Source organism: Hylaeus volcanicus, chromosome 8 (assembly GCF_026283585.1).
Source record: "Hylaeus volcanicus isolate JK05 chromosome 8, UHH_iyHylVolc1.0_haploid, whole genome shotgun sequence".
Classification (NCBI taxonomy): Eukaryota; Metazoa; Arthropoda; class Insecta; order Hymenoptera; family Colletidae; genus Hylaeus; species Hylaeus volcanicus.
In genome coordinates this window covers 13,060,114-13,075,994 of record NC_071983.1, presented here as the reverse complement: position 1 = coordinate 13,075,994, position 15,881 = coordinate 13,060,114, and the positions used below count along the sequence as shown (strand labels likewise).

Genomic DNA, 15,881 nt, shown 5'->3' with positions numbered 1-15,881 from the left:
TAATATTTGTATTTCAAACGTATATTTCCTGGAAAGAAAGCATCGTATTATAAATGAATATTTGATGTGAACAGTCATGTGTCGAAATTCATTTAGAACTTGTAAACGTTCACAAAGTTTATAATATCTAGTAATTTTGTATCCAAATCGTATTACATTTTTTAGCGAAAGTATATATATATATGTATATATATCAAGAATGTTATTTTTATTACTCGCTGCGCATGCGTTAACAATTTTATGATACCTTCGTTCCTTCTTGTAATTGTGTCGTTTGTGGCATAGGAGCCGCTTTCATTTGCGTCTTTTGATTGGATTTTAGTATTACAAGTTACGTTCTATCTCGCGGTTTTTTTTTGTGTTCAAGTAATTATTATTAGTAGTAAAGTTCGTAGTAAAAGAAGAGTGAAACTGAAGAGAAATTGAATATGGGTCGCTATAGGAGGTAAGTCGTGTGTGATATAGATGCGCGAGGGTATATGTATCAATATGTCCAAAATGTTCGGCATTAAAACCATATATTTAGAACGATTTCTATCAAATTCCCATTTCCATTTGTATCTGTAATAAAATACAAAAAATCACATAAAGATAAAAAATAGTTAAACGGAATGATCTCAAGGAACTTTTGCTCTTCCTTCGATGGCTGATTTCACATAACCTTCCATATTACCTTGATCCAAGCTCAGTGGTAATTTTCGAAGACATTTCATAAAATAGAAAACGTAATTCAACCAATAAATGTTGTTAGATCTCATTTAGAAACAGTATTGCAATTTTATATAATTGATGTATTTAACTGAGATCACCATAGATTTTATTAATATTTTCAAGAGTTATATGTACATTTAGAATACGATAATAAAAGTACTTATGATATTTTGGAAAGAAATGTATTATATTACAAAAATAAAATACAGATTTAAATGATAATTATTATATTGTGGTATAATTTATTTTAGTCGTAGTCGTGATAGAGATAGGAGACGTAGATCTCGCACACGATCTCGTAGCAGATCACCACGAGATAGAAGAAGTTGGGGTGGCAGTGGGGGTCGGGATCGAGGAGGTGGCAGGAATAGTCGTGGGCAACCTGGAGCAAATTTGAGAAAACCTCGATGGGATCTCAGTCGATTAGAGCCTTTTAAAAAAGATTTTTATATTCCACACGAAACAGTTCAAAATCGTGATCCACGTATAGTGGAACAATATAGAAGTGAGAAAGAAATTACTCTCAAAGGAAAAAATATACCTAATCCTGTATTTACATTTGAAGAAACAGGATTTCCTGACTATGTTCTTAAGGAAATTAAGTAAGTATTTTTTAAGTAATAACTTCTATATACAAATACACTAAGTACACAGTAAATTCTTTCATTATGCTAATGATTTTCTCCTGTTATTATATCATAAAGTTATTCTTACCAGTTCTTGGAACTACTTGTTTTAGTGAAATATTATGAAGTCAAATATTATAAGTATTTCACTTATTTTCACTGTTTATGCTGTCCTCTCTGCTCCAATCTAAGCACACCCGAGTTTCAAGCTTTGAGGGGAGAGAAGAGTATTCACATTTTATTCCTATCCTTCCATTGTATCACTGTCTAGTCTTGAGTCAGTGACACGATGAAAGGATTTGCTGAACCAGTTCCAAAGTGCTATTATTTTACAATAATGATGCCAGAATTTATTTCTTGAACCCAGAATATGTATCCAGTATTTGATGACTGCACATTATCAACAATAATATCGCAATTTAAAATTTCTTTATCCTAGAAAATTAACTTTCATCAAATCAAGAAAGAATGAAGAAAAAATTGTGTTCGCATTCCGATTTATTTATTTAATATGAAAATTCTGGATGTCCTTTAGTATCATATATTTCACATGTAAATTAAAAGCAATATGAAGTTTAAAAAATACATAGTTTAGAAAATTTGTTTATGCTATTTTTAAGTACATTACTTATTGTTTTCTTTATTTATTTTGTGAAGTTCATATAAACAAGTTGCAAAATTTTTCTAACTCCCAAAATACAATTTGCAACTTAAGTGTTTTTTTTATATAATAAAAAACAAATTATTGTTAATATTTTAAGACAATAAGTCTCTAATACATTTTATACAGATTGTTATTATTCAATAGTAGTTTAATCAATTTTGCAGCCAATTAGTATGAATTAAAAGCAAATTCTGTTGCTCATAATTTTCAGACGACAAGGTTTTACAGAACCTACATCAATACAGGCACAAGGTTGGCCAATTGCATTAAGTGGAAGAGATATGGTTGGAATTGCATCAACTGGTTCTGGGAAAACACTATCTTATATATTACCTGCAATTGTTCATATTAACAGTCAACCCAAATTGGGACGTAAAGATGGTCCTATCGCATTAGTATTAGCTCCTACTCGAGAGCTCGCACAACAAATTCAGCAAGTTGCTGATGATTTTGGTCATTCTTCAGGCATTAGGAATACTTGTCTGTATGGTGGAGCACCAAAAGGTGCACAAGCCAGAGATTTAGATGGAGGTGTAGAGATAGTTATAGCTACACCTGGTAGATTATTAGATTTCCTTGAATCAGGTCGTACAAATTTGAAAAGGTGTACCTATTTAGTACTAGATGAAGCAGACAGAATGTTAGATATGGGATTTGAACCTCAAATTAGGAAAATTATTGAGCAAATTAGGCCTGACAGACAGACATTAATGTGGTCTGCCACATGGCCTAAAGAAGTAAAAAATTTAGCTGAAGATTTTTTAAAGGATTATGCTCAAATTAATGTTGGATCTCTACAATTAGCTGCAAATCATAATATATTACAAATCATCGACGTGTGTCAGGATTATGAAAAAGAAAATAAGTAAGTAATCAATTTGCTTTGAGAAATAAAATTGTTATTTTTGTAGAAAGAAATGTATTCGGTATCTTATTTATAAAGCCTCCACAAAATTCTATATTTACAAATTATTTTTACTTGCATTTATAGATTAAGTACACTTTTAAAAGAAATAATGGCAGAAAGTGAAAACAAAACAATAGTATTTATTGAAACAAAACGCAGAGTAGATGAAATAACTAGAAAAATGAAGAGAGATGGTTGGCCAGCTGTTTGTATACATGGTGACAAGACACAGCAAGAAAGGGATTGGGTTTTACAAGGTAAATATTATTCATTATAAATTGATTTTGGCTTTATAGTTTGCCATATTTGATAAGTGAAAGATAATATTAATTTTTAGATTTTAGATCAGGAAAAGCGCCAATTCTTGTTGCAACAGATGTTGCTGCCCGTGGCCTTGGTAAGTAACAGATTGTAACTATAATATAATAAACATATAAGACTAAGCATCACTGATCATTTTCCTTTAGTATGGAGAATGAACCACTCTAAATCACATTATTTCTACAAAACTTATTTGAGCTTAATAATTACTGCAATATACAAGACATCTTGTTCTACCAAAGTGTATGATTATGGAAACAATAATTAAACCTAATTATTCGTTAATCAAAATATATTTTATAACTAGTCTGTATTGTTTTCATACAGTTATTACTTACTAATAAATTCCTCTTGTAGGACGTTGAAACAGGTCACATATATATTCAATCAGAACAGGATTTCATTGTGTATGCATTGATTTAGACTTGGACCACTTTATGTGCCAAAAGGGTATACATAATTAATTTAAAGGAAGTAAACAGATAACCTACTGCAAAGTATATATATATATATACTCATGTTTCGAGTATATAACATTCAGAACTGTCTACTTTTTAATATTCTTAATTACTATATTTACTGAATAGCAGCAGCACAAGCATATAATAAACTAGTCTATTAATCTTGTGTAACATCTTTCAGAGTTCCAAGGTTAATCAACTTAGATTGTACCTGTAGAAAGTTTGTTTTGCTAAAGTAAACAATTTTTTGTGTTACATTCAAATTAAAGATATGCAATTTTCTAAATGCATAACGTGGTTCATTTAACATTTCTAATATTTGTGTTTATTTGCTTTCTCACTTTTTACTAAAGGTATTAACTTTAAACGATATATTAAAATAAAAATCATACAAATGAATTTAAGCTTATATTACGTGTGATCGGCAAGCACTATGGTTATTAATTTATAAAAGTTCGAAAATTCATTTAAATAAAACTTTAAATTAAATTTCACAGATACTAAAAAGAATTGCTTTATGAGTATTCGGTGTTAGTTTTTTTTTTTTATCATTTTTTCAATTGAAAAAGCAAATATTTATATATACATATTCGTAGTTACGATCGTGAAAGTTCTGGTGTAAACGGTACAGCTTAAATTCAAGATTCAACTGGTTAAATATTATACGCTTGCCGAAACTTATAAGATAATAAGAGGTTCTTTAAACGTATTTTTTACTATGAACACAGCCTTGCGAGGTTGTAAAAAATCAGCTAGACAGTTCAGAAAAGCAAAAGCAAAAAAAAAACTGTAATACAAAATTCATATTGAACACAGGAGATAATGAGGTAAACATATACCTAACGCGGTTGGATCTTTGTTTGTATTGCAGAGGCACATTGCGCGCAGGCCCACGCCGGGTAATGCAAAGCAAATTGGGGGTGCCCGCCGCCTGTTTGTTCGGTGGTGCACTGGTTTGCATTGTCTGCGCTGGCTGCGACGCGTGCCTCTATACGTCAATTCCGTGAAGGGCCAGTCCGGGCCAAATCGGGATCTACTTTACCTCCTACATACTGGATATCAGTTCTACGCTACGCTGTACGCCATCTGGGCTGGCCAAGTTGTTGCCAGAATAGAATCCCCTGCGCTGGCCGCTCAAGCTAATCAGACCCAACAACGGTCCAATGAGGCGGTGGCATGGTAGCTGATGCCCGAGCCTCTAGTGTGCCCTGTAGCAACAGAATGGCGGAGGCTGTAGCTGGAGCGAGCGCAAACAGCCAGGCCCTGCCCGTACGTTGCTAGCGACACTCACCCACTGCCTAATTTTAGTATAAAAGTAATCTTAAATTAATTGCTATATATATGTATATATGTATATGTATATATATAGTTATATGTATATACACGTATATATATACACATACTCGGAGTCACTCAGAAAACAGACACAACTGTATAACATTGTTCCTCGCCAAGATCTAAGATGATTATTGGTTAAGCAAAAATGTTTGTCAGTATTTAATGTTGTGTAATCATTGCTTCAGAAGATACATATGTTAAGATTTTAGCAATAACATGAATATATTTTATACTAAAACAATTATGAGTATCCTCCTTGGATAAATAGTGGAATTCAGAATCGACTTGTTACTGTAGAAGTTTTAACTAAACATCTTCAGCATTAAGAATTACACAACATTTGATCTAATCAAAAAACATCTTAGATTTAAAGAAAATGTATATAGTTCTAATGCATTTTTCTAGGAGACTCTGTATATACACATTTTTATATAAACATATATAGCAAGGTATCTCATAGGATGTGGCATACCAAAGGATGTGAGAAATTCCTTAGTCAAGAATAAATTGATTCTTGATACTGCCATGTGATCATTATTTATCAACTTTTCATTGTATGGTACAATTCTCAGATACATGTTTTGGATTTTACTCTATCTTTTATATATACAGAGGGTTTGTAACTTTGTTCACCAAAAATTTATAAAGTTTTTGATTAATGGTCATCCAAAATTACCAAGAATTCTCTTGTTTTTAACTCAAGGATTTTTAACGTTTTAGGCAGGCCATATTTTATGAGACACTATATGTGTATGTATGTGTATATTTCTATACACGTACACATGTATCACTTTTGACTCCACTTGAATTTACATTTCCTTTATCCTTTCACATCCTTTATGATAACTGTATTAATAGATATTCACACCATACTAACTACTATATCAAATAAGGTTTTATGTACATCAATTCTGGTTTCATTTTCTTTAAAATGTTACTTTTTATTATTTTTTTCATTATTTATTAAGGCATATAGCATCTATCATAATAAAATGGCCAATGATTAATTTTATATACATATGCTTTACGTCTTTTTGAAGGCAGGTTAAGCTAATTTTGTCAAAAAAATAGTGAAACTTCTTAAACAAAAAATATTGTTAATATATTGACATTTTCAATTAGAAAAGGGAACCAGGATTGTCTAAACGCGGAAAATTTCTCTTTATTTCAGAGCCTTATACTTTTATCAAAACGCTCTCTAAAGAAATAGATTCTTTTTTTTTTTGTTTTTAAACTTTATTCTTTTAGTTTAATATCATAGGTAATGTTAAATTCTTAATAGAATTTAATACTTTTTATGTTATAATCTGTTTAAACCATGTATATTCTTTTGAACACGTTACGAACTATTCTAGCTGAATAGACTCATAGGGAAGTCCTTATAGCGGTACCTTTTGGAGAGCGTATTAACACAAACATTTAATTTAAAATACGTGATTGATATTTAATACAATACTTTATATACACCTTGCCATACTACTATCTTAACCATTGTCTGTCCTTGAGACGGATACTTCCAAAAATTAACAGATAATATGTATGCTTTATTTCAGACGTTGAAGACGTCAAGTTTGTCATCAATTTTGACTATCCTTCTTGTTCGGAAGATTACGTTCATCGAATTGGTCGAACAGGTCGTCGGCAAAAAACTGGTACAGCATACACCTTTTTTACACCGAATAATTCTAATAAGGCTAATGACCTAATCCAGGTATTAAAAGAAGCGAATCAAGTTATAAACCCAAAATTACTGGAGCTTGCTGACAGTAAAAGTGGTGGATATGGGAGGCACAGAGGTATCTATGTATTTCTTTTTATATACAAAGCCTACTTTCAGTCATAATAAATATCTTGAGTTCCATACGGTAGTATGAATTAGTATCAAGAAGTATTTATTGTAAGATTGGGAATCTAAATAACTTTAGGTGGAAGAAATCGATGGCGGTCTCGCGGTGGCCGTAACGGAAAGGATCGTAGTTACTCAAGAAGCAGAAGTCGAAGTCATAGTAGGGAACACAATGGTCGCGGAAATCGCAGAAGCTACAGTCGGAGTTATTCTCGAAGTCGTAGCCCTGTTAGCAATCGTACAGGTAAGTAATGGTACGTTTGTACTATGTTAACACGCTTATCATCGAAATAGACTTATAACTTGTTAAATAGTAAAGGACTTGTATGTCGTACGAAGATATTTGTACTCGCCTTTACACAAGGGAAGTCATTTTATTTACCGTGATTGTTTAAAATAAGCTGTAGTTCAAATTGAGAATTTGAAAAGGAGCATTTTGAATCCGCAATCCGTTTCTGAGTAACAATCCGGGAGACATAAACTGAAGTTATAAATGGTTAAAACCTCAAAATATGGGCTATATACAATCAACCATAGCAAACAAAATCAGATAACTATAGGCCACCAAATTGATAATGCGAAATTAATAGTAAAATTCAAATAATATTCTTCTGGAAAAAAGAAGAAGAAAAAAACAGAAATCTTTAGAAATCTTGATAAACTCTAACAACATTAATACGAATGTAGACTATAATTTCAATTCCATCTGAAACCCGCTCCTTCCAATTTTTGTGTTCTTCATGTGAGCAATTATAACTTCTATTGATAACCAGTAAACGAAAGAATCGTGGTATGAACTTTGCGATTCACAGCTACGCTGAACTATTTCGCTCGTTTGTGCTCGCATACCCATATGCCGAAACTATAAACACCCCTCATTTTTTTACTGTACGAGTAAAGATCGTGCATGATACAAACTCTCGTAACAAGTTTGAACCGTTGGTAGTGTGTTTTTACATGCTATATATAGCGTGTTCGTATGTATAACCTGACCTAACTTACCAATTCTTTTTGTTAATAACTTTTTAATAACCAGTGAGCGACGGTTAAGTCATTAGAAAAAGTTACTCAGGAGGGTGCCCTTGACAACATATGTCAAGGTCAAAGTCATAGGGGCGGGGTCGCTTATCTTTGGTTAGAGTGTTTTATTAAATTACATTAATTTTTTGTTAAAGTATTATATCCCTCATTTATTATTTTTGATTTCACAAAGACTGACGTTGCTTGAAGGAAATGTTCGGTCATGGTGCGCAGGTAAAACGACTTCCTTTGTCCGAATTCTAGTTAACAATTGGTTATATAACGATAAATCTTCAAACTTTATATGGTATAAAAAGAACTATATATTTGTTTCTAGAGGTTATCGGTAAAAGTTACTGGAGCAGTGAAAGATGATCTTCTACCAGTGGTTAAGGACCAAGCTATTATACAAATCATCTTTTTTATGTCTCTTTTAAAGTACACTCGATACACGTCATACAAATTGTAATATTGGTGTTCCACTAACGTGAACGTTAAATACGACGTACTACGTACAATTCTCGTGCATTATAGTTAATTATTTTAACATCATAAGATAAAAGTTCCAGCGTGAACATAGATTTCTTAAATGTTATCGAATAACGAGTTTAATTGAACGCGACATTGCATATCGTAGCATGTTGAGTTCAGTATAGTTCACGATTAATTAATTGATATATTAAAATCAAAAGTGTAATTTTTAAACAAAAAGTCCCCGATTTAAATGCGAGGTATGCAGTGTTCCGTATCAATATTCTACGATATTTCTACATTCATAGAATTTTGCTTTAGTTATACTAAGCTTCAGTATCATAAATAAATATAGCGTAAGCGTGCCGGATGTTATATTTACTTACAGTATCACGTACATACATATTTTATAATGACATTACAATGTTCGATAACACATGAATTAAGTTCTTATAAGTGACCGTGTGAACGTAGTTAGGAGATGAATAACCTAAAATCTACACGAAGTTTGAAACATGTCTCGCTATTTGTAGCTAACAGTAACTTGTAGACGTCTAGTGTTTACTAGATATTAATTCGTACACGTATTCAAGCATTTAAAACTAACGGAATATTGTACAGTATTTAACAGAAATGTAATAAATAAATTTATTAACTATTTACAAAATTTGTATATCAATTTCTGCCTCTCCCTAGATGTTCATTATCCTCGTGTTTAGTTCTTACAAAAAGTTGTTCGACCTCTAAGCATCTTAGACATTAAACGATGAGAACAGCCGTTAAATCGTGTCAACAAAATTAGTCGTCTTAGTTAAGATTTATTTGTGGATGATATTGATTTGAACCTTCCCTAAAGCAGTGGTTGCGGTGATCGAATACCAACAGAGGTCAGAGTACTACAGATTCCGAATATTCCAAGCATTCCGTTCCTACTCAACGTTGAACAAGTGTTTACCGAAGCAACCCTTTGTCAGCTCAGTGTGGAGTACCTGGATTTCAATTGAAACGAAATTGTATAGGAAACGGTCAAATCGGCCAATACTTGTCTTTCTTATACAGATACACCGAGATTTATTTTTGGGAGCAGGCCTCTTAGAAATAGAAAGGAAGCGTTTATTATTTTTAGGTAAAAATATTAGTATAGTAAAAAAGATGCTGTTTCGTATAATCAGATCTTGATACAAAGGTTTTTCTACATATTCTGCATTTTCTGCTGGATTTATTAGTTGAACTCATCGGTATTTAGGCGCGTAGCCTTCATGGTCGCTCCAACGGTATACGTGCGCTCTGATTGGTCGGGGTTTTCTGTTAATATCTCCTTATCGAAGCCTCGGACAACATTTTCGCCAAGGAAAAAGTTTCCAATCACCTCCCGAACCACCCCTTTCAAGGTGTTACAACATTTTTGGGACACTCTGTATTTGTAATACTCGAGGAATGACTGTGGCAGCAATGTTGACTGTTACTGCGCAACTTCTCTACGTTCTGTTTCAGATTTTAATGAATTATATCTCAGTAAAGGTACGGTCAATAACTGTCATTTTTATTTTTTTTATTTTTTAATGGTTTATAACATCGGTTTCTATAACATATTAAATGTTCCATAAGAGTCTGACGTAAAATAGTGAATTTTTTCAATTTAAATTAAAATGCAATTTAGGAATTTGCTTAAAATTCGATATGCTATAAAACTGATATTATAAACCGTTAAAAAAAAAAAGTAATAATTATTGACTACATTGTTACTGAAATATAATTCATTAAAATCTGAAAGAGAAGGTAGAGAAATTGCGCGGTAACAGTCAACGTTGTTGCCACGATCATTTCTCGAGTATTACGAATAGTATATGTAGATCGGACCTGGACACTTATGAAATATTATTATTTGAAATATTATTTCAAATAACATATTATTTTATTTCATAATTATCTTCATAGCTGTAATCACTTTTAAAATAATATTATTTGAGATATTATCTCAATTGACACGTTCTTTTAGTGCACAACCATTTAAAATAATTACTTGAAATAATTGTGATACTGTTCTTCATAGTGGTATGAGATGAAATCACAAGTATATGACGATTTTGAATTTGAAAACGATGAAGATTAAATAGCAAACAATTCCACGTTTGTCATTCAAACTCGAGATGAAATAAATGTATTGAAATTTTTCGAGATAAAACTAGTAGACCTATTTATGTTAAATGATTATCCGACTATGAAACACGGTTTTTAAAGGGTTTTAAAGTGTTTTAAAGGGTTCAATTATAACACCTCTCTTCTATCGTCACCATCAGTGGAACGGTTATTTGTCTTTTGTGACAACATTAAATGGACCCAGACAAAAATTTCTTACGAATGAACTTTTTGAAGAAAGAATACTGTTCAACGCAAATTACTGTAACGATTTTGTTAAATAAATTGTTTCTATCGCATATTGTTTTGGGGATTATTTCTTTCGTTAAATTTGAAATACGAAAAAGAAGCGAAGTAATTCGTTATTTGAAATAGCTATTATTTCAAATGAATCGATATTATTTTTATTTTCAAATAACTGTTTTGAAAATAACGGTCCGAAATAAACTATTTTCAATCATTATCACTTATTCTCATTTCAATTAAAATATCCCCAGGTCTGGTGTTGGTGTACCTATTTATGTATTATAAACGGGAGTACTAAGATTCTACTTTAACAAAAGTTTCCAGTTGGCGATTTTCGACTAACCGCTTGGAACTATCTTGTATATTAAGGATGTGTGGGCGGTACAATCGGGAACAAATGTATATGAAATTTTAATTATTCGAATATCTTTGTAATTACGACATTTAAATTACCAAATTTATAGTTATAAGCTTGTTTTTAATGTCAAGTTTCTATTAGTTTGTCTGGAAAGTCCGTGCCGATTTTTGGTAGGTGGTACACGTCTGTTTATATTGGAATGGTTGAAAACAATTAACATGGGTGCATCCCTTAAAAGGTGGAAAGGTCGTGGAACAAAATCGTATCTATATAATTCAATAAATATATATCAAAATTCAAACGTGCCTTTGAATTTTTCTTAAAAATTGGCACGAACTTTCTGGACAACCCAATAATTTACCACGAATTTTTTTGTTTTTATTTAATTACACATATAATAAAATTTTTAATATTTTTAATCATTCATAGAAAACTTGGGATTGAAAATGCCTTGAATTCAACTTCAAATAGTAAAAATACATCAATTTCTTTATATCTAAAATGAACAACATAAATTATTTAAAGATACTTCACAAAAATTAGAAAACAAACGTATGCCTGAATAACGAAAAATGTTATTTTTTTTATAAACAAATGAAATAAAACAAGTATCATTTTTGTACAGTAAAACGTAGCAACACCGTAAGATTTTAACAGTTGGTAGAAAAGAGGCTGCCTAAAACTGTGTTAACTAATACTAACTCACATCGAGCGTTTCTTTATTATATTTACACTGTTCGAGATTCCTCTTTCCAGTTTAAAACGTGCGTTAATGTTTAATCTTTCGCTATTACTTTTTAAAAATCTGCGAATCACCGACGAAAAGGAATAATTGCGAGCCGTAAAGTTTTTCTTTTGAACGTGACTATCTCGAAACAACTACCTTAAGAATAGAAATCAATGGAGGAGAGGTGGAATACGCGACACTGGTGTCTAGGACGATTAGAGACCGAGCAGTATTTCACGGCACCGATCGAGACAAAAAAAAAAAAAACAGCGTGACGATCCCCGAGTGAAAAGCAGCAAAGATTTATGAATGAAGTGTAATACAGGTGGATGGGTCGATAGAGCGGCTCCCCGCAGGATCGCACGGCAAGGGCGTAGTAATCGATAGCGTGAGGGCGAGAGGGGGATAGAAGCCGGCCTGTGGCAGACGGAGAGGAACGGAGCCCGTGGAGAGCAGAGTCCATTCAGTAGAAGCGGCAAGGCTTGCTATTGATTGCGTGGGTGGTTCAGAGGAGATGAGTTACCCCCACTTTCGGTCATTCAGCAGCCGCACTGCCGTGACACGGGGGTAGGCGGAGGGGAAGGGGCCTTGAAAAACGAGGGGAAAGGGAGCGAAACGGGAGAGGGCGGTGGGGTGGGAAGGGGGGGACGGTAGCCCGATTACTGGAATTCCGTGGGTGGCTAACTAGGGTGGGGGGTGGTTTCACCCTGTCGTCGATTATACACACGAGTGCAGGCACTTTGTCCGAAAATTTATATGACACACGTATTTTCTAAAACACAGAACCGAAACAGTGATTTCAGCTTATCACGAAATATACGGTGCGCGCTACGAGTCGTGGTCGGTGACGTTGGCACGGTATTACGTTCAGGTAATACCAGAGAAGGATTCCGGTTTTATGTATCGAAATACTTTCTTGGTTCTAAGCGTCTTACCCGAATCGAGCGAAAGATTCGCTATCGACAGGTTGACGACTCCATTGTTTTACAGTCGGTCGATTTTGATAATGATTTCGGTCTAACAATGAAATACCTCGACGTAACGGATGGTGAAATGCGTCGATCGTATCTTTTAGCTTGTCCAACTGTAACCAGAAATATACATGCCAATGTCTACCGTGCCGGGAATAGTATTTATCTAAAGTACGCGGAGCGAAGCAGAATCAGACTATTTCTTTAATAAAGAGCGATTAATTTCATAAAATAACAAATGTCGAATATCCACAAGATTTTTCGCGATCATCGGTGATGTAAAATATTACAAATAATTTGGCAGTAATATGACATAAGAACGTTGCAGCTGAGAGTATATATAATTATATATTACATTCTAAAAATCTTATTCGATCTATTCGCAGTATAAAAGTTTATCTAATTATAAACCGGGACATTGCATATTATGAATTAAAGGTTTGCGTAAAAAGATGAATACCTACGTTGTTTTTACATAAAACATTATATATTACGTTATAAAAATATTATGTTTTATGTAAAAACAACGGAGGCATTCGTCTCTTTACGCAAACCTTTAATTCACAATATGCAATGTGCCGGTTTATGATTAGATAAATTTTTATATCTACAAATAAATCGATGGCTATCATTATAATTAGTAGAATTCAGTTGTATATTATACCTTTCTAATTCAATTTTTATTGAATCCCAAGTAAATTGAGGTAAGTACGCGAAGAATATTGTTTCACTCGAAGGAACAAAGAGTAACGATGATAAGGAGATTGGTCCGACAGTGGTCAGACTGGGACATTCTCCCAGAGTATCTGTGATTGGTACAATTGCATGGTCAATATTCTATACTCTATACTCTATACAATCGCGTACCCTGTATATTTACTAATCATAAAATATTTACCTTGTTTCCTTTCCTTTTAAGATTTTAGAAGTAAACCCCAAAAGTAAGTATATTTAAAATAATTGTGATAAAATCGCCCTCGAACAAATTTCTAACAAATGATTCCATTACATTCATTGTGCGTAGTTGATACAAATATAGAGCTAATACTCTATACGCTACGACAATTACACACATGTAGCTTACATATTTACTAATAATAAATTATTTTATTACCTAGTTTACGTTTTTATTTTTAAGATTTTTGAGACGAACTCCAAAGGTAGCATCGAAACGTCGACGTAAATTTATAATGGTCACAATTAGACTACGGATGTTATACATTTACGATACAAACTAATATAACAAATAAATGCTAAACATAACCAAATGATAGATGTACTTGCGCAAAATAAAAATATTATTATATTAATGGTAAAATACATTCAACATATACGATGTATATTTTCTGTATGTTTTCAATATTACTATACGACATAAATGCATAAATTTCGCAGTCTAGTCATAATGAATTCAGCAACGAATAAACTTAATACAAAATAAATATTAGGTTGTCCCAAAAGTTTCTTTCGTTTTATTAATAATTAATACATATACAATATTTTATGTTTTATATTACATTACAAAATTGTATACAATTTATTTCGCTCCATTACTGTAACAGCATCAATGTCTAAGAAAATAGATTGTCTATTTATATAAACACTGCCACAGAAAATAATTGAATGCAACTCACAAAAGAAACTTTTGGGACAACCTAATATATGTGATTGTTCTGCAAATTCTCGTATAACACATTTGCTTCGTCTCCCTCAAAAAATTCACATTAATTAATTAATATCTCGCACGCGATTGACGAATCGATGGATTAATCACCAAGTTAACGATTATTATTCATCAAGTCGAAAAAACATTTGAAGCTCTCCTGCGAGGATCGCTTCCGAACAACAAGCTGCCAAGAAAGGAAAAAAGTTACAAGCCGTTGATTTTCTCGTTTACTTCAGTCGACTTCGAGAAGAGGAAAGAAGTTCGACGTGGATTTTTCGACGAAGCGGATACTTCGGTGACGCAGCTATTCCTGAGAACGCGTGCTACAACGATTTTAAGTCCCAGAGAGAAACTTGTTGCGCAGGCGGAACGGAACTGACAATAAGCGTAAGGTCGCTCGTGCCTGCCACCCTAGATATGTCGTTTCATAAAAGATACACTCCTGAACAAAAAGCTAGCATACGTGCGCTATCTTTAAGTAATCGAGAATCAATTAAAAATTTACCAAATTTAACGAATGATACCTAATCGTTGCCTTTCAAAAATGTAATATTCGATAAAAGGCTGCTCATTAACCCTTTGACTGCGGAACAATTTTTGCTGGAAATTCTAACGGGCGTAGAGGTATGAATTTAAAAAAAATATCAGCGTATAGCGAATGATTAGACGGATTGTTTTTATATTTAGAGTTTATTCAGACGACGTTTAGTTTCAGGGATAAAAATTGAAAACTTGGAAGACCTTTTTCCTGAAATACAATTTTTGCAACGAACTTCTACCTTTTAAATTTTTATTTTCGAAACTAAGCATCCTATGAGTAAACTGTAACTATAAAAAAGTTCCGTTTCATCATCCCCTATAAGCTGATATTTTTAAAAATATCGATTCAACGAATACAAACATTGCTTTGAGCCCATTTCTCGAGGGCATGTATATACGCTCTTCGCAGTCAAAGGTTTATTTACGTAAGGACGATTTTGGCAATTGTTAGCTCTACCTCCTTATCCTTACGTAAAGACCCTCCCCTTTCTTACATAAGATTTTATCTAGAGTTTCCCCAAAAAGCGTTAAATAGTTAAATATAGTTAATAGTTAATAGTTAATATTTAAATGCCCTCTATGGGCCCGTGTAACTTCCAGGTCATATATATCGACAGTTTACCAAATAATTTTAGTTCCTTCACGAGGTAACACATACGTATTAATTGTATAATGTCTCTGATACCCAATAACAATATCGATGATCGTAAAATAAATTTGGTCATTATTAATTCATATTCCTGGCTCCTAGTTCCATTCGAATAATTATTCCTATAAATGATCTAATTACTCCAGGTCATACAGCAAAAATAAAATAAAGTATACCAATATTTTTATGATTTGTATTAATAGAATAAAATCATTTCGTT

General features: G+C 32.7%; 1 protein-coding gene across 1 annotated transcript; it reads left to right on the top strand.

Moving 5' to 3' along the window:
- Positions 1–268: 268 nt before the first annotated feature.
- On the top strand, positions 269–9,025 carry LOC128880953 (probable ATP-dependent RNA helicase DDX17). The gene is made up of 8 exons (XM_054131561.1): positions 269–445; positions 963–1,313; positions 2,213–2,866; positions 2,993–3,165; positions 3,246–3,305; positions 6,582–6,824; positions 6,954–7,118; positions 8,232–9,025. Exons 1-8 carry the CDS (start codon positions 429–431, stop codon positions 8,267–8,269), a joined length of 1,701 nt encoding a protein of 566 aa, XP_053987536.1. The 5' UTR covers positions 269–428; the 3' UTR covers positions 8,270–9,025.
- Positions 9,026–15,881: the final 6,856 nt, after the last annotated feature.

What these genes read in the sequence shown, in the direction of transcription:
- LOC128880953 (XM_054131561.1), top strand. An exon ending in GATTATGAAAAAGAAAATAA is followed by an intron (nt 2,867 to 2,992) that starts GTAAGTAATCAA and finishes TTGCATTTATAG; the next exon opens with ATTAAGTACACTTTTAAAAG. An exon ending in CCCTGTTAGCAATCGTACAG is followed by an intron (nt 7,119 to 8,231) that starts GTAAGTAATGGT and finishes ATTTGTTTCTAG; the next exon opens with AGGTTATCGGTAAAAGTTAC.